This window comes from Apteryx mantelli, chromosome 4, assembly GCF_036417845.1.
Source record: "Apteryx mantelli isolate bAptMan1 chromosome 4, bAptMan1.hap1, whole genome shotgun sequence".
NCBI lineage: Eukaryota > Metazoa > Chordata > Aves > Apterygiformes > Apterygidae > Apteryx > Apteryx mantelli.
In genome coordinates this window covers 43,435,297-43,458,961 of record NC_089981.1, presented here as the reverse complement: position 1 = coordinate 43,458,961, position 23,665 = coordinate 43,435,297, and the positions used below count along the sequence as shown (strand labels likewise).

Genomic DNA, 23,665 nt, shown 5'->3' with positions numbered 1-23,665 from the left:
TAATTCTCAGGAGATGCATAACAGGGCCCAGATCTTAGCTTCAAACACAGGGAATTATGGAAATGTTCTAAAAATGTATTTCTATAGGAATGGGGTTTAAAGAAAAGACATTATTACATAATGAAGTAAGTTTCCTAACAATATTCATTCACTGTAGAAGAATAAGCTATTTTGAAGGTTGTATGGTGCTTTAGGTAGACAAGCTGCTATTAGATTTGTTGATACACAAAGGAAATGATTCTGCCCAGTTTTAAAGCACAAGGATCAAAATGACTCAACAGTCTTTCCTTTAGTTCACCAATAACATTAAAACATAGGTATAGTAGAGTATTAACAACTTGACCATCCTCATCAAGTAACTATTTTAATCTACAGCAAATACTGGCTAAGTTAGCCTTTTTCTAAGCACCAACTTATTCATACATTAAAGAGGGACATTACCTTGCTTCACAATGTTGATGTGTTACAAGGCATAGAATATTTGTGTGTGTTCAGGTCCTACTATAGGCAGAAAGTGAATACATACCAAACCTGTGTTTTGGTCCAATATAAAGGATGCTATTTAACTGTAGTGAGCACTTAACCATGTAGATAGCATATCTGATTTTACATAGGGATAGCAATCACCAGCTCACTGCTTCAACAACAGGTAAGACATATCTACGTCAGGCAAACTTGAAGAATTCCAGCAAGGTGACCTAGAATTGCATCTCAGCTGTTGATTGCTTCTCTGTATAAGCAGAAGTTTAAGAGAGATCCTTCAGAGTCACATTCTTTAACACTGTATGAATTGACCTAGGAGCAATGTTTTGGTAGTAGCACCAGACTAGCACTTAGTGTGATTATACTAATTTAGGCCCAAATCTTTGAGACAATTCTTCCAGGTGTCCCATTTGGTAGTGCAAGCCTGATTTTCATTTCCTGATATCACTGATATCACTGGAAGCCACAGCTTAATTGTGCTAAAAAGAAACACACAAAAAGAAATTAAGAATCTGTTAACAAATTCTGAAAGCAATGTTTTTGATCTCTCTGTCTCTATTTTCCTGTCTATGAGGGTTTTAAGCCAGCAGGGATGGAAGACTTAATGTTCAAGTAATGGGCAACCTGGACCTGACTGATAAGACTTGGCTAAGGAGTTTGTTCCCTGTCTGTCCTGTCTGCATGGATAAATAGTTAGGACAAAGTCTGACTGCAGAGTGTATAGCAGAGGGAAGCCTTGATCCTCTGTTCTACTAGGCACTAGTATAAGTCAAGTAATTATATGAATGACAAAACTGATTCCTTTGTTGGAAAAGACTTTGCAACCTACAAATGAAAAGCAAGGCACTAGCTCTTGGTGAAGTTATTAATACTTAGAGATCATCATGAAGCGCAGCTTTCTCATTTCTGTACACACAGCACACATACAGCTGGCTTTACATAAAAGAATCCTGTCTTGTCTTACCGGAAAAATAAATCACTATTGGTAGAGAAAGGGAAGACAAGGGAAGGTGCAAAAATAACCGCTCACTGAATCTTTCTGCTCCAGTTGGTATCTCTCAGATCTTTAATTTCAGGTGTTTCGCATTCTTGCAAGATTAATCATTATTCATTCTCAAAATTCTCAAAAGTCTGTGATTTAGCATCATCTGATATCATATAATTTCTGAAGACAAAACAGCACTGTCCATATAACACAGTAAGCTTCTGATTGTCAAAGATCTTCATGACATCCATTCTTTTCTCCATCAGATATTTGATAGAACTCTGTTTCTGTAAGGCTTCCTTTAAACTTGTAGCAAGTCTGAGGCTCTGGACCAGCTGTGGGTTTATATCCAATAATGCACAAAGTGCTTCTTCAATTTCAAGTTCCCTCAGATTCTGGATAAATGATCCTAAACGTCAAGTTTATCCGCGCATCCCTGGAATGATATTCCTTAGGTACTCGATGCTGTATGTGACAGTATGAAAAAAACAAAAACAAAACTATGAGCTTGTGTATTTAAAATACAGGTAAATCACAACATAAAAAACCTTGTAACTTCATTTCCTGTGATAGGGATTTTACTAACTTTTCTAAACATTAAGGTAAGGCAAAAAAAATTCATGTTCCAACTGCTCAGGGCCACTGAAAACAAAAGGTCTTTGTAAATTACTGTAGGGCTGTTAAATGAAGTTGCAACTTTTTTATGTTTCCAGTTCCTAAATTGCTTTTGTTCTTTCAGCTGCAGGCTGAAACCTTCATCGCTGAACTTAAAAAATGCTGGAACATCTCCATATGAGTTGATTCCTATTATATCAATTAGTACTGGAATGAAAATCCATTGTTTTTGCAGGTGCTTTGAAATTCTGAGGTGAATAGCAATATCAATGTGTTGTGAAATATTGTATTACTGCAAGCAGAATGTCCCATGTCTCTATGGGAGTGCCTTATGCATATTTTAAAAACTTCAGTGCAAGTAAAGCACATAAACAGTGCCAAGGAATCCTTACCTGCCAATCTTCCTGGGTAGCTCCTTCCATCATCAGTAGAGTCCCATGATCAAGTGGGATTCGTAGTCTTTCTACATAAGTATAGTCTCCATTCTCTTCCTAAAAAGAAACATCAGAAACAGAAGTGGGCAACTGCATTTGGTAGAAAACCAGTCCTCTTTAGCAGAGTTTAAAATATTGGGAGGGGAGAGAAGGAAACTAGTTAGACAAGGAAGTCTAACTAAACCACTCTGCAACCATATTTCATACAGATTTCAGGACCTGAGCATTTGAAGGATGAAAGAAGCCATTGCATCCCACTGACTGTACAACAAAGTTCAACAACTGGTTCCTATACCTAGTGCAAAATTCTGGACTGAGACAGCAAATCTTTCAGAAACATAGTCACTCTTGACTTGAAGAGTTCTGTGTGGAGACATTCTGTGATAATAACCATTGTTCCAATGGTTAATTATTCCAATGGTTAATGGATATGCATCTTCTTTCTATTCTGAATTTGTCTTGTTTCAGGTTCCAGACATTATATTTTGGTATAGTATTTTCTGCTAGATAAAGAAAAACTCTGATCAAAAAATCTCCTTTTCCTATAGTAACTTGTAAAGAAAGTTCTCTTAAGCTTTGTCATTGTTAAGCAAAACAGGCTGCTAAACTAGAAGACACAAATCATTTGCAAAACTTTCCTTAAGCCTTCAGATTGCCTACAACATTTTTAAAGCAAAAGTACCGTGACTGGATGTAGTAACACTGCCGTATTGGTTTCACACATGCCACACAGAGGAAATAGTAACTCTCTATTTCTGTATCCCTTCCTACTTTAAATCAGACTGATACACATTGCTGAATCAACTGGCTAGAGAAGCCTATTACGCCAACACAGTTCTCTCTGTCAGTCAGGGGAGTAATCTCCTCATGAAAAAGCCACATGGACAGGTATTAATACTATATATACTCCTTTAATATTTTCTCATTTTAGCCTTCAACAGCTATTTTTTCTTTTAAACCTGGGAAAAAATGTGACTTGAGCTGATAATTAACCATCCAATTAAACAGGTAGTGAATTAGGTTCTACTTATTCCCCCCCTCTTTAAAAAAAAAAAAAAAAAAAAAAAAAAACACATCAGCACATTAACTTTTTCCCAGTCTTTGCAATATTCCAGGACTTGCTAAACATAGTATCAATGGCTCAGAAAGCTCTTCAGCTCTTAAGGCTCTTAGGTACAGTTCATTTAAGACTGCAGAAATTAAAATGTTTACTTTGGGCAACTTCCATTTAACATGGCCTACTTGGTGTTTGCATTTTGATTATTTCATTAATATTAAAATGTGAATAGGAAAACCAGTATTTTCCCAAATACAGAATGGAAATATTCGTTTGCCTTTTATAGATCTCTATTGCCAGCTTTGTAAGCCGTCTAGTAAGAGCAGAAAACAAAACTCTGAAATGAGGAATTTCAGAAAGTTTCAAGTAGAAAGTCAGCTATAAAATATTGGGGGGGGGGGGAGAGTTGGGGGAAGATACTTAGAAAAAATATTCTAATTAGTCTTTAAAAGGAGGGGACTCAAGGGATTTTTAATTTACAGAAAGCCACATATAGCCTGAAATTGCAAACTGTAATAAATGTCCTCCAGTGAAAAGGAGTATGACAAGCACTCATTCTCAAGGACTGAGCTGTACGTGTACAGGGTTAACCTTGTTTTGAGTATATTACATATAGTGAGCAGATAGCCTGAATGCAAATTTGTTAATGTACCATCACCTCTAGAAGCAGAGATATTGGCTTTTTTCTAAAGATATCACCAAATTGGTTATTTGCTCATGAAAAAAAGGCCAGAAATATAGAGATAAAACAAACAGGTAAGAGAAATATAATTAGGCCAGGTCTTAGGTTTCTAAACCATGACAGTGTCCCTGTAAAGGACCATAAATCTTACAGACAAGTGCTGAACAGAGGCTTCACATATTTTTTCCTCTATTTTTTTTATTTTTAATTATTAGTGAAGCAGTATCTTCTCTTCCAGTTTCTTGTTTGGCTTACTCCTAAAATTGCACTTGCCGAGTGTTTGGGAGGAAGCAATGCTCAACTATTTCAGATCCAACTTAAGAAAGCAACTACTCCAGACTCAATTAAACAAAATCTGTTACTAGAGTGGCATGTCACCTTTGTCATATAAAATGAAACCTTACTTTGGGGAGGACAGAAGGTCACAACTCATGTCACTTGCAACAGAAACAGATCCCAAAGAAGCTGGAAACAGTATGGAACACCTGAGACTGGGAAAATGGAACCACCACAGTAAGCTTTAACTCAGCTTGAGGCAGGAGGTATAGTTACCTCAACACTGACAAAAGCCCCAAGTTTCTGAAGGTGAAGCAAAGGTTACAAGATCCCCAGGCTTTATCTGTATGTTGAGTTATTCAGTAAAACTAAGTGCAATGCACAGACAGGACAGTCGGAAGAAAATGTAAGCGATCATAAAAGGCAGACATGGTATTCTGAGAGCCATTAAGAATACAGAACAGCTCTGACCCAACATTTTGCTACTTTCAGAAAAACTCACATCTTCAAAAATCTTAACCAGCTTCCTTGAACCTTAATTCTGGAATGGCCCAGTTGATACACATTTGTCTTTTTAAAGACATGGACTCTTTTTTTTTAAGACATGAACTGCTGTAAAGCTGCACGGAATGCTCATCATAAAGAGGTAAAGTCTCAGTTATTAGGAAAATTATGTCTTGGACTTAAAGGAAAAAAAAGATTTGGGAAAGAACAATCCTTAGTTGAGGGCAGGGAGGAAAACCAAAGACAGAAGCAGGTAGAAAGAACACTGTGCAAATCCTCTAAAATGTAAATGAGTCTGGTTGAAGTCAAATCGATTCCCAATACTAAAAAGCATCACTTGATATAATTGACTTAGCACCTTTGCCACTTTCTGTTCATGTCCAGGACTAGATATTTGTTGCAGAGTGACAGAATGAGGCTATTCATATACTACTAGTGCAACTGGCAGTATTGGCTGGCAATACTGGATTTGTGCATTCCTTGGTGATACCCAAAGGCCTGAGGCTGCTCCAGCAGTTAAACTCACTAAACCTTTGAAATCAGTGAGTGCTGAAGGGACTTAGGATCATGCCTAATATTTTCTTGGTAAAGACAATGCCCATTTGCAAAACATATCAAAGTTTCTGGAATTCTTAGCCATTTATCTTGCTCAATTAGAAGTAGTGCCAAAAAATTTTCTTAAACTTCAGAGGAAACTAGCAGAAAATTTCAAAAATAAGTATCATAAACATGACTTCTGACGAAGAGCAGAGACATACTATTGCATGGTTGTTTTTGATTTCACAGGATTACATCATTTCATTCTGCAGCCAGACAACAGTGAACAATTTGTCTCTTGCTCATCTTGATTGAAATGAATCCTCTGAGATAAACATTTTAGGAGAAACCATCCTTTTGGCTTAGAAAGTCAGTAGGTAAAAACAGCAGTTTCCATCCATTTTAAATGGGACATCTCTGAGCTCAGTTTAACTCAGAAAAAAGAGATTTTCATGTCCATTGGTTATTCAGAGCAAGTAAAGTTAGACACAAAAAGATTTTACTCTATCTCACATGTAATTACTTACACTGTCCACCAAATCCTCATTTCAAAACATTTATCTCTAGAGCTGACATTAGACATATGAGAAGCCCAGTTGGGTTTCAGAATTCAAGAAGTTTATGAAAGAAGATTATTCATGATTTCTAAAGAGGTAATAAATAAATAAATAAATAAATAAATAAATAATACATACTGACAATAAACATGGAAGAAATACATGAGGTAACTTTTATATGGTCACCTGGTAACTCTACATACATATTACAAAACCAGCTGCTTCCAAAATAAAGGTCTAGTAGAGCAACTGGTCTGCTTCTTGGTATATTAGAATTTTACTGCTCTATTAATTTTGAGTTGCACATTTAATACAATCCAAATCATATACTGTCCAAGTAAACTGGTTAAAACTTTTTTTATTCTTATTCAAGTAACTATGGCTAACAAGTCAGGAAAGCTCAGCTTTAGTTGATGGGAAGCAGTAAATATAATATTTAAAAATATTCCTGGACCTCGTCAACTATTTTCTTAAAATAGTATCAAAGAATCAAAATGGTAAGAAAGAGGAAAGAACTAATAGATTTTATTCACACCTTTAAGCAGCATTTACTGCTCGTGAACACGGCCTCAGTTTCTTTGACTACTTAGATAGACGAACTCATTCAATGTAATTAAAATCTGTTCCCAAAAGTCTTGTAAAATATTTATGCCACATCCTCATCAAATAGTTGCTATAGTGCAATAGATCTCTCCAACCTACATTAATTACTTAAGTTTGTTTCTTAAGTCTCAGACAAGTTTATTTAGATAATAGTAGGAAATGGGCCCTGGACAGTGTGGAAGTATTTTATAAAGAAAAGTAAATGAAAACATACAGTATAAGGACATATACATAATAATGCAATTATAGATGCAAATGGTGAAAAATCATTTGCCAAGGCTAAAGTCAGCAGCCCAGCTTGAGAGTGCTAACTTCCAGTCTTGTGCTTTACCTATTACCTTGGCCAAAGGAATTATCCTTACAAAACTTCAAATCTCATATTCTTCAGACTCCCATATTGCTTGCATCTTTTTTTTCAGTTTACTCCTCTGTCAATAGTTATGAAAACACCCTTTACACCACCTCCACAAAGTGGTCTCATCTATCAGTACTTTTGCATTATTACCTGTTTACTCTCACCACCGATGAAATCCTCGCTACAGCTCTCTTCTTTATGGAGTTGTATCTTTCTCTCTGCTTTTCTATAGCCACTCAAGTCCTGTCAATATTGATGGACAAACCCTCCTCTTCTGCAGCCACTGCTGCCTCAAGTATCATTCGTGCCATTCTAAAAAATTCAACCCTCCTTGTCCTGATCCTAGCCTCAATTTCTACTGTGATCCGTATATCTCCATATACTTCTTGAATTATGCCTGTTAGGACACCACAGGTTATTTTTCTACTCTTGTTCAAAAGTACTAGATCTTTAACTTCTGTGAGAACAGCTACTGAAGGACAGAAGAAAAGGACCTCGTTTTAGTGTTTCATTTGAAGGACAGACCCATCTGAAGGCTGATTCTGAGAACACCACGAACATCCTGCTATTATCTAAAACACGCGCAAAACCCTCCCGCCCTCCAGTATCCATCAGTTTCCCTGGTTACTGATGCAAGAACAGCACCCTGACAACGGTCTTTCACTCCATTCACAGTTCACACTGCAGTTAGCCGGGCAATCGCACCAAACCAATCCTTATGGCACACAGACCTCTGCTACAGCACAGCTCCAAGCAGGACACGGGAGCTTATTGAAACATTAGATATAGCCCCTCACCCTTTAACTAGGATTTGACACTTAGTTTCCCAAAGGACCTAATCAGCGAAGCTGGCACTGTCTCACTGAGTTAAACAGTGATAAGCGGCAGTAAAAATGGTAGTAAGATTCTATCGGAAAGACCTGTCTGACACAGTGAAATCAGTTACCCTCGAGTGGAACGGTTAAGCCATGTAAGAGTAAAACAGGGGCCTTGTGGAAAATAGGAAGAGGACACGGCGATAGAGAGGTGACAGGCATGCTGTTGGAAAGTGTGAGAGGACTTGTTGACTAAGCCAACAGATCGTGTGTGAACTGTGTATGAATCATAGCTCCGAAACAAAGCAGACACCTCCTGGTCTCAGAGCAACCTAAAAAGACAGTATTTAGAAGAAAGGATGTTGAAAAAAACCCATCAATGAGTAAAGTTAAATTTCTAGCATTGTGCTAATTTCCATGAGAAGTCTTCTTAGCAATTCCAGTTGGGGATTTGCTTCTGAAACTCATCTGTTGTGTTTTTATGGGCGTTGAGCTAAAACCGCATAGGAATTATTGCTGCGAAGCCACAAGGGATGCTTGTGATGGGGATGCAAACAGGCTATGCATGTCTCTGAGCTCCTTTACCATCTAGTACATAATGCACATTTGCGCACACAGTACAGCAGTCACCAAAAAGAAATCTAGCAGAGGACTGAACCTTTCCTCCCCCTCCCTCTGAAACAATTTACAAAGAAAAAGATCGCTTGCACTTAAATATCTTTTTTTCCTTTTTTTGCCACAAAGAAGCATACAAGGAAAGGAAAAAAAGACTTCCTTTTGTGACAGAGCAGCCCATATAAACTGAATAGGAGTCAAATTCCTACCAGACTAATGTCAAAACCTCACACACATGCTCCCAAAAAGAGTCAGCACTGGTCTTCCTTGCAGTTTTCTCAGAAAAATAGGCATTTAATCCCTAATAAGTTGATGCACATTTCAAGACATATGTTAAATATTTGCACAGTTACTAATGTAAACTGCAGCCTCTAAAACCCCAGTCTAGTATTCTTCAATAGCTCTACAAGATGTTATCTGACCAACTGTACATGCTGTTTTATACCCAGAACTTGATCACACACAGACAGTTGCTTAAGTTTTTCTTCCCCTGTACCATTCATCCATGATGAGCCTCTACCACAGTATTTATCATATTCTATTTTCATGGCAACTTGCATCTCAAAATACTTAAAAGGACTTATAAGAACAGCTATAGAGACATGAAGGCCTTCAAAACTCTCAAATCTAAATTATTAGAGTTTTGGCCCTCAGAGAAGCTGGGTTTTGAGAGAAAAATGATTTACTCTCTCCTTCCTTCCTCAGCAAAGACTAATTCTGGAAAACCTGATGCACTAAAACTGGCAGGTTATACACTAGAGAGCCTGAATGCCTGTGATGACTGTTAATCTGAATCCCCTCTTCCTAAACTACATTCCTATTCCTGTAACTTCAAATATCTACAATCAATGCTTATTTTGTCTTAAAGAAAGAGAGAACGCTATATTGCAATAGAGTATGAAATTACTTCTTTGGTGGTACAGCCTGAAAGGTTGTAATTTCCATCAGAAACTCCTGTAACTCCCACTTGGCGGAGCGTCTAGTGTCATAGGATGCTCTCAGGAAAATTGCAGGCTTTTGGAATGTGCAAAGAATATCTAACATGTGCTGTATAATTAAGTACAAGTTCCCTTCAGGCACAGGATACAGTTAAAAGCAACTTGTTCAAAGATCACTCTGCACATGGTGATCATACCTTAGAAACAGGTATGTCACACTTGCGAAAGGAACATACTTCGTGTTTAACAAGACTGAGCTGGTCAGAAATATTAGGTAAGAGATACTGAGGACAGCTTGAGGGGTACTTCTGTAGAAAATCATCCACCTGAGAAAGAAAAAGGAAGAAATCATGCAGTACAGATCAAGGCAGGTGGCCAATTACTAAAGGCACAGACTGAATTTTCCCCTTTGCTTATAGTGAGTTCATTTTCAGGAAATAGAAAACAGAACAAATAGACATCAAGAACTGGGTTCTGCTTTTAGAGGTAAAGTGCAAAGTTTGTACTGAAATCTCAATTGCCTTAATTCTGATCCATCCAGAGGGAATACATTCGCTTCTAGAAATGAATCCAAGTACCACTGACAGCTTCCCACAGGAATGAACATTCCTGCTGACGTTTAGTTATCATTACAATGTCAAGGATACTTACTCATGCTATGCCCACTGATATAAAACACTGGTTATGTGATCTCATGTGTTCAGGGACCACAGGATAAAACTCACCTTAGGCAACAAAGAATTTACAAACTAAGAAAGGAAGAACTGGTAAAAAATATGCATTATTTAGTTTTCTGATTCAAGTTGTGACCTTTGCTGTTCACAACTAAGTGACTCAAGGTAATTCTTGATGGGCAAATTTCATTACCTCAGTGCACAGGCACTTTTCTAATAGGTTGATAATCTACACATTTGTTTTCTGCATCAGTTTATTCAGAGTAAATAGCAGCATAAGCAGACAAACTTCTCAATGATTCCAGCTTTTCAGACTACACATATATACATATATTTGTAAAAAAAAAAACAAAAAAACAAAAAAACCCAACCTTCTCACCATTGAAGTTCACAGTAACAGTACCACCACATAACAGAAGACATGCAGAAAAGACATCCAAAGCAGGATGTCCTGCTTGGATATTCATGAGTTGCAAGATTGAAGTGTTAAGCTGGCTTACAACATAGCATTCCCTAAAACAGCATTTTATCTAGCAAGAGTATTCTCTCCTGAATAACCAACTAATTCCTGAAAGGATGTTCCACACATCCCCTATCAAAGTGGTGATCTCTATTTAGTCTGTGAAGTATGATGCAACAGCTTGATATTTTAGGGAAAGAAATCAGCTCCTCCTTCCCTCTGTTCACTGTCTCTCAATCCTAACGCACACAAGCCAGAATGCAAACAGCACTAAGATGATTTTAACCTACAGGAACAGTCAGAGCTACTCTTCATCCCACATACACTATGCAGTGACTGATCTTAAGAAGAGGTTATCAACTCTGTGTTCACTTACACAGTGAAAGACCCCTCCTGATTCTGTTCAGGGTCCTTCGAAGTATTCACCATGAATATCACTAATTTCTCTTTAACTAACTGGAAAGACCCTTAATCTGGCAGAAGAATCCCCAGATTGTAATTTCACTGCAGCATTACATTGCAGCACCATTATTATACAGCTGTGTCATTCCAAACCTGAAGATATCACATTCTGTAAAATAGGTAGCTTGGTTCCTGTGCTTATTTCACAGAACTTATGGCGTGTTTTCAGTAATTACTAACATTATTTAAATACTTTTAACAATTACTAAGTTCTTTAAACACAGGAAAAATACTACACGTATTGGTGATTATGGGACTCTTTCGCTGTGATATGAACACTCACAGGGGAGGGTTTCTTCCTCATCTCAAAGGTCCGGGTAGCACCAAAGCTGAGTGAGGCAATGACAGGATTTTTTCCCAGTGATGGTTCATCATCACTGTGCCAGTCAACACTATCCTTCTCGTTTCGGTAGAGGTTGCAGAGCAGAGAGTTGAAGGTATAGCCGGTGAACTCTTCAATGCGCTCCTTTAGCATAGTCAGCAGAGGATGCCACTGTAATCAGCACAGCAGGAATAGCATAAATATAATGAAAACTTACCAACAGAGGATAACATCACATTAGATACAAGGGTAAAACTACTAGTGGACAAGAAACAAAACATACGACACTTTCACCACAATAAACCTGAAGCCAAACAAATGCCTCTAAACAATTTTGATTATATTTTTAGCAAAGCTGAGGATCAGGCTTTCTGCCAAATATGCTCATGTTACCTATGGCTCAATACTAAATCATCTCTTAAAGGTATGAAGTCAGGCTGCCTTTCATCCTAACATGACAAGTTACCCCAATTAATTGAAAGGTGATAAAGTAGATAGAGTAAAATCTGCTTGAACTGAACACGGATAAACACTGGGACTTCTTAACTGGGACAAAAACTGTACGACTTCTTCTACGCATACCTGTTTTCTTAATCCCCTGGCCAGGGTACAGGAGTTTAACACCTGGGTCTGCTAATATCTGAGTTATGTTAGCCATCGCTGGTGGGCACAATGCGTCCAGAAAGTAGGAATCAGTGACTCAGTGACACACTGAATTGCCCACCGCTGTTGACACAGAGTAAGAGACAAAGGATGGATTAACACTGTCACAACATAGGCCTCTGTTCCCAGCTCTATTAGTATAGCTTGCTCAGCCCAGCTCATCTCCTCTTTGGGTTTTGACTACAACATTTTAAATTTTCAGTGATTCATAAAATGGGTGATGCAGGACCCGAATCTCATCGTTTCCTTTGGTAACACATTGCTGTGTCCATAATCTGTGGCAGCTATGCACACTGTATTATAACTCAGTCAAGTGAATCATTATTTAATGTTATAAACCTGCAGCAATTGAATTCATTTTGTTATGAAATGTTAGTACATTACCAGCTACATCACTGCTTACAAAGAAGCATTTTTCTAACACCAAAATTCTTTTAAGCACTAGCACTGGATTATACTTAGCAGTGCTACCACCACACCCAGTCTTACCAAACACACACACACACACACACAAAAAAAAAAAAAAAAAAAAAAAAAAAAAAAGAGGGGGGAGGACAAAAAGCTAATTACTCCTGCAGATCAAATGTTCAGGGCAGGTAACTGGCTTTGGCCAAGCTGTGCATTAAATTACATTTGCTTCCCCTTAGCATATTTTTATGTGATCTAAACCTATTCTACAGATAAGGATTGTGCTCTTTATGCCACCTACTGTTTCTTCTAGGCTGCAGAAACTCCCACCTGCAAAGCAGAGTAAAGCGTCAGGGTGTCTGCCTGTGATCTATCCCACATATTGATCTTTGGGCAGTTTCTAGACAGTGGCAGGGCTAGTTTCCAGCTATATGAGTTTGCCCGTGCATCTCACTTCCTGCTCGAGTTTCCTTCTCCCCAGAAAAGAGGAGATAAAAGACTAGATCAACCTGCGTGACTGATTTAGCCCTTGTATCTCTTGGATGAGAGAAAAGAAAAAGTCAGTGGCCCAATGAGTGCTAACTTTGAACTTTATGCAAACTGGATTGCAACTGTGAATTTAGGGGATATAGATTCCAGCCAACCTCTGAACAGCAACGACTTTATTTTTCCACCAAAAATTCTGTAGGCTTCCAACTATGGTATTTTTGAGACTATAAAACCTTCACAACTCTTCATGTTACATCATGCCTTTCCACTTCTCCCAAACAGAGCTTTATTAGGAGGTGTACCCCCTTGGCAGCAGCTCTGGGACTCGGACACTTCTGTCTCATGCTATCCAGCCTTTATTAGTCACACTTAATTTATGGTTCAGGACATCGCAGTCTACTGCCATGGAAATTCCAAACAAAGCAATACCAAGAGACAGGCCAACGTGAAAACAGGCTGGAAGCCAGAGAGATTGACTGAACATGAACAAAACATCAACAAGTCACTTAGAAGGAAGGTTTCTAAGCCTTCCAAAATAGCATGAGAAATTACATGCTACGATATGGAGTTGTTAAACAGGCAGGTCATGTGTGCAAATTCCATCACATTCACACCAAAATCAACAAAATGCCTAAATTCTCATTAAAGCAATATTACTTCAAGTGTTTCTGAACAGGAAACTTTTTAGTAATTGATATTATTGTATCTTTACAATAAAAAATGCAGTATGACTGTGTGTACTGCAATCTCTAATATAAAGATGCGTAGAATAAGTCACACAGAACAATTAAGAGTTTTGTCAAAACTACACAGTGACCCAACAGCAGAGCTTTGAACCAAACTCTGTAGTGACAACTCCCTGTCCCTTTAACCACTAGATCATGCTCCTCCCAATAAATCTACTCGTAACACTTACTCTATGAAGCACATTCCACTAGCATCCATCCCATTCGACTAGCATTAGTTGCTGATCAAAAATGAAATTTAGATAGACATTCTACATAGAAATAGAGGATAGAGGGCATTTTCATCTCTAATGGAAAGGGCCTCCTTTGTATATTGTAATAACAGGAAACTGTAAACATATACATACATTAGGGTTCGGCTGCATTGTCAACCTGGAGTATGTGTAAGGAAGTTCCCCATACCAGGAGGTAAGTCTTGGCTCCTCAAAGGATATCTCTAAAAAATAAAAACAGTAAGACTTTCTCAGTTGCCTTATCAAAGGGCTTGAAAAGAGAAAGATGCAATTCTTCAAGAAATTTAATCAAAGATTTTCAAAAAGGGACAGTCCACTCACCTACGGTTAAAAAGTGGCCCCTTAAAGGCCCTCAACCATGCATAAAGACCTCTAGTGAAGGAATGAAATTATTCAAAAGCAGGCCTTGTGTTCTGCTCTAGAGTCTCTACACAAGGGATTGCCTTGCAGGAATCTTGGAACCACACCAGTTTTCTCATCCCCATGGCTAATAGGGCAGGCACTGGACAAGTTAAAGATGCAAAATGAAACTGAAATTTCATTTATAATTCTGGGTTGCTTTATATTCTCCTGGTCCCCTAGCATAATTTGCATCCACTAGAAAGGATGAAGTGGAAAGGACTGCAACATCAACAGGATATTACAGAAGCAGAATGTAGCAAGGCCAGACAAGTAAGATTTTGCCAAAAATGTGTATGCTCTGTGGTGTAATACAAACTTCTGAAAAGACTGTCTTGGTAGCTATTTCTCATGTTTGATAGGTAACATTCTCCATTACATCTTACTTTTATTACAACCCAGCAAATACAGATGTTGAAAAAATTTTCCACCTCTGTCTGGTAACTACTCAATATATTATCTTATACCTGTTCCTGACTAAAAGAGCGATTTGCCTAGAACAGGTGCCCCTTAGTGAACAAATCCAGAATAGCAGTCTCTTCACTTCCTTGGCAGTGGAACTAATAAGCAAAGACAAGGGTAAAGAAACATGCTCTTCTGGGATTTTAATTGAGAGACAAAAAATATTTCCAGTGATAAGAACCTCAAAGACAACAGTTTTTGCAACATCACCAGGAGACAGTATGAAGAGATGGAGCAGACAAAAAACAATGGGAAAAAGAACTAGAGAAATGACAGAACAGGTAATCAAATTCAAAGATTTTTAAGAAACACAGGCAATTTTAACTTGAATTTGGAAAGATCTGGTATAATTAGCAATGGGAATGTGGTGATACAGATTATAAAAGTGAGCAGCAGCACTCTGCAAATATGCTTGAAAAAACAGAAAGTAAACATGTGAAGGAGTGGCAATACGTAAAGTGGAAAACAGTGGTAGACAGTGCATAGATTTTGATGCAGAAATAACCTGGGAATGACCTGAAGAACTAGTCCACACACCCTTACCCTGTCTGATGTGAGTTCTCTGACCCCAGGGTATGTCTTGGAGGAGTTGTTCAAATATCCAGTCTGCTTGTTCTGAGTCAATAAAGCCAGGAATCAAATGAATCCTAAGAAAGAAGAGTTACAAATAAAAAAAGGAAGGAAGGAATATCCACTTTATATAGGCTTTGATAAAATATTCTGAAATTCCCAGAGGAGATAAGAAAGCTGTAGTGCATCAGGCCAAAAGTCATTTGAGCCCAGCAACCTGTTTCTGAGCACAGCCAGATCGAGATGCTAAGGGAAGAACAGAAGGTAGCAACAACAGTGTAATAAATACTTGAGTAATAGTCTTCTAGTAATTTAAGAACTAAAGACTTCTTGAAGCAGAGACTATGCTAACAGCTCTTGATGGGTCTTCTCCCTCACTAAACACGTCTAATTGCTTCTTGAACTATAAAAACATATGACATCAACAATATCCACGAATCCCACAATCAGCTATGCACTGTGCAAAAACCAGCATTCTTACGTTTGTTTTTAACCTCCCATCTAAAGAATTGTTTTTATACCCCTAATTACAGTACAATAATCCACATAAGTAAATAATCGTCCTCCATTCACCATCTCCGTGCCACTTGGTATTTAACAGCCCTTTAACACTACTGCCATCCTATCATCTCCTTTCCAAGCCAAGAAGCTTAGAGTATTTAACTTGTGTTCCATATCCTTGACCTTCTCAGTTCTTCTAAATATAAAATGGATATATAAACAAAATATATAGACTGTAATAAGAAGCATCCAAAAATTCTGGCCACGATGTTGCAGTCTGTGAGATGGATGTGACATCTGTGAGATGAGTACTCACTCTAAGGAAATCCAAGTAAGAATAGTTAAAAGAAATACAAAATATGATTAACTCTCCAGGAATGTGTATATTCTAGCAACATACTATACACACACAATTCTGAAATTCAGATGAAAATACAAACTCTAGAAAGGCAGAATAACCAAGGTAGCTGCCCATCATTTCTCTTTTCCTAACTGGTCGAAAGTTTTACTTTTCAAATTGGTAAATTAAGATTTCTTCACAGTTTCAAAAGGAACCAAGATGAAAACTTTAAAATAAATGTACAACAAGTTATCATTTCCTTGGCATTTTTTACAATATTGATAAAACCTACAAAATTCAGGAAAAAAAAGGATTAATATCAATGTTGCAGCTAAGTCAGCAAGGTGAAATAAAATACATTTTACTTAGTAAGAACTGCAGAACTAGTAGGTTTTGTTTTGAAGTGTTCTGAAGCTGTAATATTTTAGCATTTAAGCAAAAGGGACAACTCATTTGCCTAAAGTTAAATACTTTTGTTAGATTATAATTAATTTAAAACAAGCCCAATTCACATCTAAAAGTTTTGGTAGCTCTTAACTATACAACACAGACATCATGCACTTGCTAACATAGGAATATCTATCCAAATCTGAAGTAGCAACTTACACAGGAGCATGAAACAAAATGGACATAGCTCCTTTTCCTTATTCCTGGCAAAAACGCTAGAAGTCGTATGCACTAATTGTTAAACAGGTTCATTGTTGTCCTCTTCTGTGCTGCTCAGAACTATGCAAGTCTCTGCTACCTGATATTCAAAGTACTTCCACATTTACTCTAAACAGACGATACAAGGGAGGGACAACACGCACCTGCTAGAGTCAAGATACTCTGCGGACACTAGATTTTGGAATGCCAAGTATCACTGCAGCGGCAAATAACAAGTTCTGGAAAATGTGTAATCCACTTACTTGGAAATGCCTGTTGGTAACGTGCTCAGCTCATACACACCAGGTTTGCTGAGGATGTAGAAAAGAAATAGCCATCAGATGAACAAACAACAAGAGATGATCTTACAGCTGAGCAGCTGGGCTTGAATTGCTGTAAGCCTGCATCAGGGAAAGCTGTCTTTAAAAAAGAAAAAAAAAGAAAAAAAGCTTCGCGCTATTAGAGGGAAGCAATAATGTTTTGAAGAGACAGTCAGAGGTCAGAGCAAGGCAGCAAGGGAGGGCACAGAAGCAAATGAGTTTGTGTGTACTTCCTGCCTCTCATTCTTTTGCTCTCTTTCCATCAAAGGCTCAAAACATAGTTGTAGGGCTCTAGAGATAAGTAAATGAGAAATGTCATTAGTATTCTAAAAGCAACAACCATAGAGACTGCACTCTGTTCAATACATTATGTTTGCATTTATAGGTATGCCTACAGCATGAGTTTAACTGAAGAGGCAAAACCCACAGCTTTTAGTCAGAAGACAGGTACCATCACTCTGCTAACACTGCGAAGCGTGCATCAGGCTGTGTGACACAGATAAACCAAATTACAGGTATGTGAACAATTTTTAACTACTGTAGCTGATACAGGGGGTAAATCGTTCTTCCCTCTGTTACAGGTTGCATTACTCTGAAGTACTATTTACGCTTACACTAACTGCTTGGTTCACCTACTGTCTCATTTTTCTCTTAAGCTGCTCCAAACTCTATATTGCTTTTTCTGCCTAGAACCATACAGTAATTTATCACTCTCCAGCTTTGTTCTACCCTCAAAGAGTTCTCCAACTCAACAGATTATCACAAACTGTATTTTACACTGTGCTGCATTTAAGAAAGATGAATAAACAGAAACTTCTGTGATCTCTGCCATGCTGCACATGCATCCAGAGCATAGGCCACACTGACTTACCTACAGTGTATTGTGGTGACTGGAATAGCACCAGGGTTTTGTTTCTTGTGCATTTTTTAAATTGGCAAGTGGAACAAATGAAAGGTCAGTGAGCTTTCAGAACACTTTTTAACACCCTGAATTTACCTAAATACTATGTTATTGCTACTAATAATAAATAATAAACAAAGAACATAGAGCTTTATCACTTGCACCAAAATGGAAAGTTAAAAAGTAAGAATACTTGTTACAATCGGTAAGTGCTTCTGTGGTATTCTGTAGCTATTTCCAGCAATATTTTTTTCATGAATGCTGACAGAAGCACCTCTCACAAAAATGGTTCTACTTAATGAACCGTTCACTACCACACTACTCGTGCAAGGGCAGCTGAACATTACATCTGAATTAAGCCTGCTTTGCACTAACACCCACCTAGCATCATATCTGAAGTAGCTACAAAAAACTAACTCCAGATCCTCTAAAGTAAAAACAGTAGGCAAGTGACACTCAAGATCTCTAACTAACCTTTTAGGAACCACTCAGTACGAAAACTCTGAGATGATCTAACTCAAGTTACTTTTCAAAATCTGTAACTTCATCATCACCACCACACCTTGTCTCATACCATGTCAAGTTTATTCTAAGATCCTTATTTCAACACAAGGCTACAGCATATGAATATGTAACTTCACTAGGACACTTACTAGCAGTTAATAAGTGATTTTCTATCCTTCAAAGTAAGTGCTGTTTGAGCTACCATACCAGCTATATTCCTAGATAACAGTAAGCAACCTCCAGTATAGTTAACACAGAGACTCCTCTAGAGAAATGTCCATGTTTAACCAAAGGAGACATATTTGCAGATCTACTGTCCTAGAATGCTCAAGTGTTCTCACTTCCTTGCTTATACAGCTACAAAGCTGTACAAACTAGTAAGACAGACATGGACTCTCTGATTATAAAATCAGATCAGAATAAAAGGGCTGAAAGTCCAGACACCACATTTTGTACTGAAATTTCTTCCCAAAGGTACAGCAGCTACAAGTGAAGAAGGAACCTTTTAAAGCAGATTCCCACTGACTGGTAGGACTGAAAAACTACAAGACAGACAGTTAAGGCAGCAGTATACTCACTCTATCACACCTGCATCAGGAACTTTGCGTTCTACCTGAAAGGCAACAAGACAATACATGGTGAAAACTAAACCTTTAAGTACTCAGCATACTCTAGTTAAGCAGAGCTAATTGCCATCTCCAGTAACTCCTGATAGCTGAACAGTTTAGAAGCTGGTCCCAGTCCCACTCCACGCAGAACAGGCTTTGCATTTCAACCACAGCCAGCATTGAAACGTCAGTGAGAAAGACACACTTTTTGACAGTTCTGAAACAGTGACAAGCCCACTCAGAAACACTCAGACAACTACCACTCCAGGCAGAATTTAACTATCAATGGCCCCCTAAAGGAAGTTCATTTCTAAATTATTTGGATTATTACAATACTTGCTGTTTTTCAATTGCAACCAAAAAATGCCTGTCCTCACATACTGAATTAAAAGTCTAGAGCAATTATAGAAGGAAGGATGAACAAATCTCAAGCTCTAGACAGCAAGCAAAACACAAGATAGGCTGGACAGCAGGAGCTGCTAGTTTTAAATTCTCTGCATAGCTCAAGATCGCTATGCTTTGTAAAAGACAGTTTAATCTTTTTCACTAAAACAGAAAGAAAACATGGGGTCCAGCCTGGATTATCATGCTGGTTGTCTCAGGGGTTTATGCTCCTCTTCTCTGACCTCAGCTAACTCCTGAGAGGCAAGGAGGTACTGAGATGAGCAAGCAAGCAGGTGAGAATTTAATACTACCTAAATGCCAGGGCTCTGCCACAGGGAAAAAAGAATCTTCCCCAAACTTCTGCAGTCCTATAAAGCCAAGACGACAATCTTTCAAACACTTCTGGCTTAGAAATAATTGTTCAAGACTTTTCCAAAAGCAAGAAACTGCCTTCCCACTGCAAAGAGCACAATCCGCTTCAATCTGCTAACAGACCATAAAGGAAAGTCTAAAAAACAAATGCCACTCTCTTTCCCGGTTACAAATAAGGCTGATTTCCCAATTGAGGCAAAAATAGAGCTCAAATCATGGCTAGAACATTGCGTCATTCTGAATATTTCCCAGAATATTTTCTTTTAGAAAAAAGTGGTTATGAATAGGTATGGAATGAACATTCAAAGTTCAGAGCTAAAAAGAGGGAGTGCAACTTTCTGTTTACCATACATGCAAGATGGTTGTAAATTCTGCCTGGGATAAAAGCCCCAAGAAGTTCAGCACAGGTGAGTTTTTCATTTGGTTTTAAGCATTAGACCATAATCTCAAAGCCAGATAATTTTTCAGTTTATCGTTCACAGTTTATTAAAAGATGAGATTCTGCTAGTAACTATTTAAGTTTTTACCTCTGATGGCTTTTCAAAGACAAACTGCTTTTGAGTGTGAATCTGATCTTTTCTCATCCAGGCCTGTCTGGTGCCTGCAGGGGCAACGTTCCTGGCCACAGGTGCTGTAGGTGCTAAAGCAATGGAAAGGGAAAAAAAAAAAAAAAAATCACATGAAATAGCAAGATCATACAAAAGAGTCAAGTTAGAGTATCACCATAAGGAAACTCCAGTATCTATGTTTGGAAGAACTTATGTAATCATTCTTTGTTTTTCAAGGATTCCCCTCTGCTTGGCAGAAATTTCAGGGAAGAGCCAGACCTACACTACATAACAGTTAAAATTGCACAGAACCTGGAATAAGACTTTTTTGTATTTGTTGTTCATAGACAAGCAAAAAATGAGAAGTGCTTTTACATTAATTCCCACCAAATGGAGAAGTTTACAATGAAGGCAGGCACTGCCTTATGTTAGCTTACACTAAGTTAAAAACAGTGAAAGAAGAAGGGACAAGCAAAGTTCAAATTTACCATAAAAAAATGAAAGTGTAAAAACAAATGTGTGTAACATGGCATTAGGGCTTATTATGATTCTACACGAGGAATACTCAGGAAACAGATGTGTTCACAGTATAAAAGAATTATAGGTTAAAGCACTGTTAAATTTGCAAAACTGAAAACTCAAGACTTATGCACTTCATATATGCATACATATTCCATTTTCCAAGAAATGCATGCTTAGTCTTGCTTCTTTTTACCTCCCTGTTTCCACGTGTGGCCCAATGCACTATTGCCAGTATATCCTCCAAACTCGAAACAAATTTAGCAGCATCACCATGTTATTTAAGTGCCTTGCAAAAATTAACAAATTCATCTTTAAAACCTAGTCTAATTTCTGGCTCCTTCTAATAATCCATCTTGCTTGAATTTTCACCAGTATATGAAAGGGATTATGTAACTTGCTCATATATAATAGGGATTGACTTCAGTGTTACAGGAGGTTCTTTAACACCCCATGACTTTTGTCTTTATGGTGGTCCCTCCTTACTATGCTTTCATCAGGAAGGATGAAATATAGAATCCTTCAATTCTATCGCAAACATCTATCACATGCCATTAGAAGTTTTCCCAAACACCTAAACTGTTTCCTTCTGCGAATTTTTAAGGAAGCAAAAAGATAAGCAAAGTGTCTTCATTAAAACAAGATTTTGAAACTGGGGAGAAAGTATGCAAGAGTAGCTCAGGCATAACACTTAGCACTATGTTTTGTTTTTGTTTTTTTAAACACACACACACACACAAATCACCCCAAGGTAGAGGTGAAGTAAAAACTTCATTCTGCATGGTTCAAAAGGTGGGAAAAGTCTTAAAAATCAGAGTTTCATATTTAAAAAAAGTCTCTTTGTGGAATATTTCCATCTATGATACCAAAGTTCCTGGCTACATGCAAGAGTCAACATAGCTCAGCTAACCTATTTCAGGATAAAACAACTCAGCTAGCTTAGAATGCTCAATTTTTAAAGAAACCAGAGTTTTAACATATATTCTTCTAGGCAGTTGGAACCTGGTTCTTTGTCCATCTGCACAAAGCAAACCAGTCTTTTGTGCACGATTAGAACCCCGCACAGCAATCCTCTGCCTCAGGATTCTTTTGGTTTAAGTTCCACGCAAAACAGCGATGTTAACTCTAGCTCTTTTAACTACGATGGTCTGTATTTTGTAATATTTTTACAGTAAAAAAGGTAAAGGAAATTTTCTAAGCGTTGTGAGTAAAAAATACGTTTGGTTCAGCCAAATTCTATTTGCCTCAGTCTGTCCAAACGCAGGAGGAATAGTACGCTTATGTATTAGAAATATGTCTATATAAACAGCTTAACTTATGCACTGTGTCCAAAACAAAATACCTGTGCCAAACAAAAGTTTTACTTAAAAATTAGATCTGAACATTTTAATTCAGTTATCTAGAAATACTGTACCAACACTCAAGACCAAAGGTCTCACGCTCTATGTCGCACTGTACAGATGGAAAAAGCAGTCAGGAGGCATATCCTACTCATTTTGTATTTGTTGCGATTGCGTTTGGAAATCCAAACTTACCCATAGGTACTGTTCTGCTATTTTGCTCAGCTAAGACAGTGACAAAAACTTTCAAGCATACTTCAAGATTCAGATATTTTGATTTTTTTTTCCCTCCTAGCAGTTGTTTTACATCTATGGACAAGAATTTTCTCTACAGCAGTCCACTGAAAGTAGAATCTAAAATAAAACGCAAAGGCAGCTTTCTTCAATACTTCCTTCTCGGTGAACGGGGCCACTCTGATGACGAACAGGAATTATTTGTTCGCTGTATGACACGAGGTACAGCCAGGGGAAAAGGGGACCTGCCAGCCTTAGGCTTTCTGGAGCGCCTTTCGGGAGAAAAAGCCGCACGCGCGCTGGCGAGCTTTCCCGACGACGACAGCGTTAGAAGATGCCCAGGACACGAAGCAACCACCAGCCCCTCGGAACAAGCTGTCTCAAGCAGCCCGGAGAGCCAGCAGCGTGTTTTTCCCCCGTTAGCTGTTGTTTGACATCTACAGACAGCAATAAAAGCCTTTTCCTCCGACGGAGCCGGCACCGGGTACCCGGCCTGGCGCCTCCCCAACGGCGACGAGAGCCGTTAAACCGCCCCGCTGCCCGGCAGCTCCACCCGTCCCCGCCAGGCCCCGACCGGCCCGGCCCTCCCCCCTCCAGCCTCCGCCGCGGCCCCGTCCGTGCCTGCGAGCCGGCCCGCCGGGGCGCCGGCCCAGCCGCCCTGCACCCGCGCCCGCCGCCGCTTCTCGGCCATGGCGCGTGCCCGCCCGCCGCCGCCGCGTCCCCGCCGGAAGCGCCGCCGCCCGCACCTGCGCTGCCGGCGCGCCGCCCCCCGCGTCCGCCGCCGCCGCGGCCCGCGCCGGGGGTTCCGGGGCGGCCGCGGGGGTCCGAGCGCGAAGGGCCCTTGCGGGTGGCTCCTGCGCCCGCAGCGGCGATAACCACGCACGGTAGTAGCTTTTTGCAGCTGCTACCGTGTCGGAGAGCCGCCACTTCAATCACAATCAGATATACTCGCCTTCCCAAGCACTTTCAATATTTATGAAATTGTTATTTAGAAATAAAATTATTATCAGTAGTTTATTCTGCTGTTGTTTCAGTGACTTTAAGTTTAGCGCTCCAAGAGATTATAACATCCAGGAAAACAGGTTAATGAAAGGTCTGGTTTGGG

General features: G+C 38.8%; 1 protein-coding gene across 2 annotated transcripts; it reads right to left on the bottom strand.

Annotated features, from left to right (window-relative positions):
• Nucleotides 1-1,334: 1,334 nt before the first annotated feature.
• Nucleotides 1,335-23,259, bottom strand: ALKBH3 (alkB homolog 3, alpha-ketoglutarate dependent dioxygenase). Of its 2 annotated transcripts, none has more exons than XM_067296315.1 (9): nucleotides 23,182-23,259; nucleotides 20,447-20,559; nucleotides 19,134-19,168; nucleotides 17,094-17,141; nucleotides 15,318-15,421; nucleotides 14,028-14,116; nucleotides 11,336-11,545; nucleotides 2,476-2,574; nucleotides 1,335-1,933 (listed from the first exon to the last, which is right to left on the bottom strand). In XM_067296315.1, exons 1-9 carry the CDS (start codon nucleotides 23,249-23,251, stop codon nucleotides 1,847-1,849), a joined length of 855 nt encoding a protein of 284 aa, XP_067152416.1. In that variant the 5' UTR covers nucleotides 23,252-23,259; the 3' UTR covers nucleotides 1,335-1,846. The 2 variants fall into 2 exon arrangements, with proteins under 2 accessions (XP_067152416.1, XP_013815004.1); XM_013959550.2 differs by lacking the exon at nucleotides 23,182-23,259 and adding an exon at nucleotides 22,522-23,036.
• Between the last annotated feature and the right edge of the window lie 406 nt (nucleotides 23,260-23,665).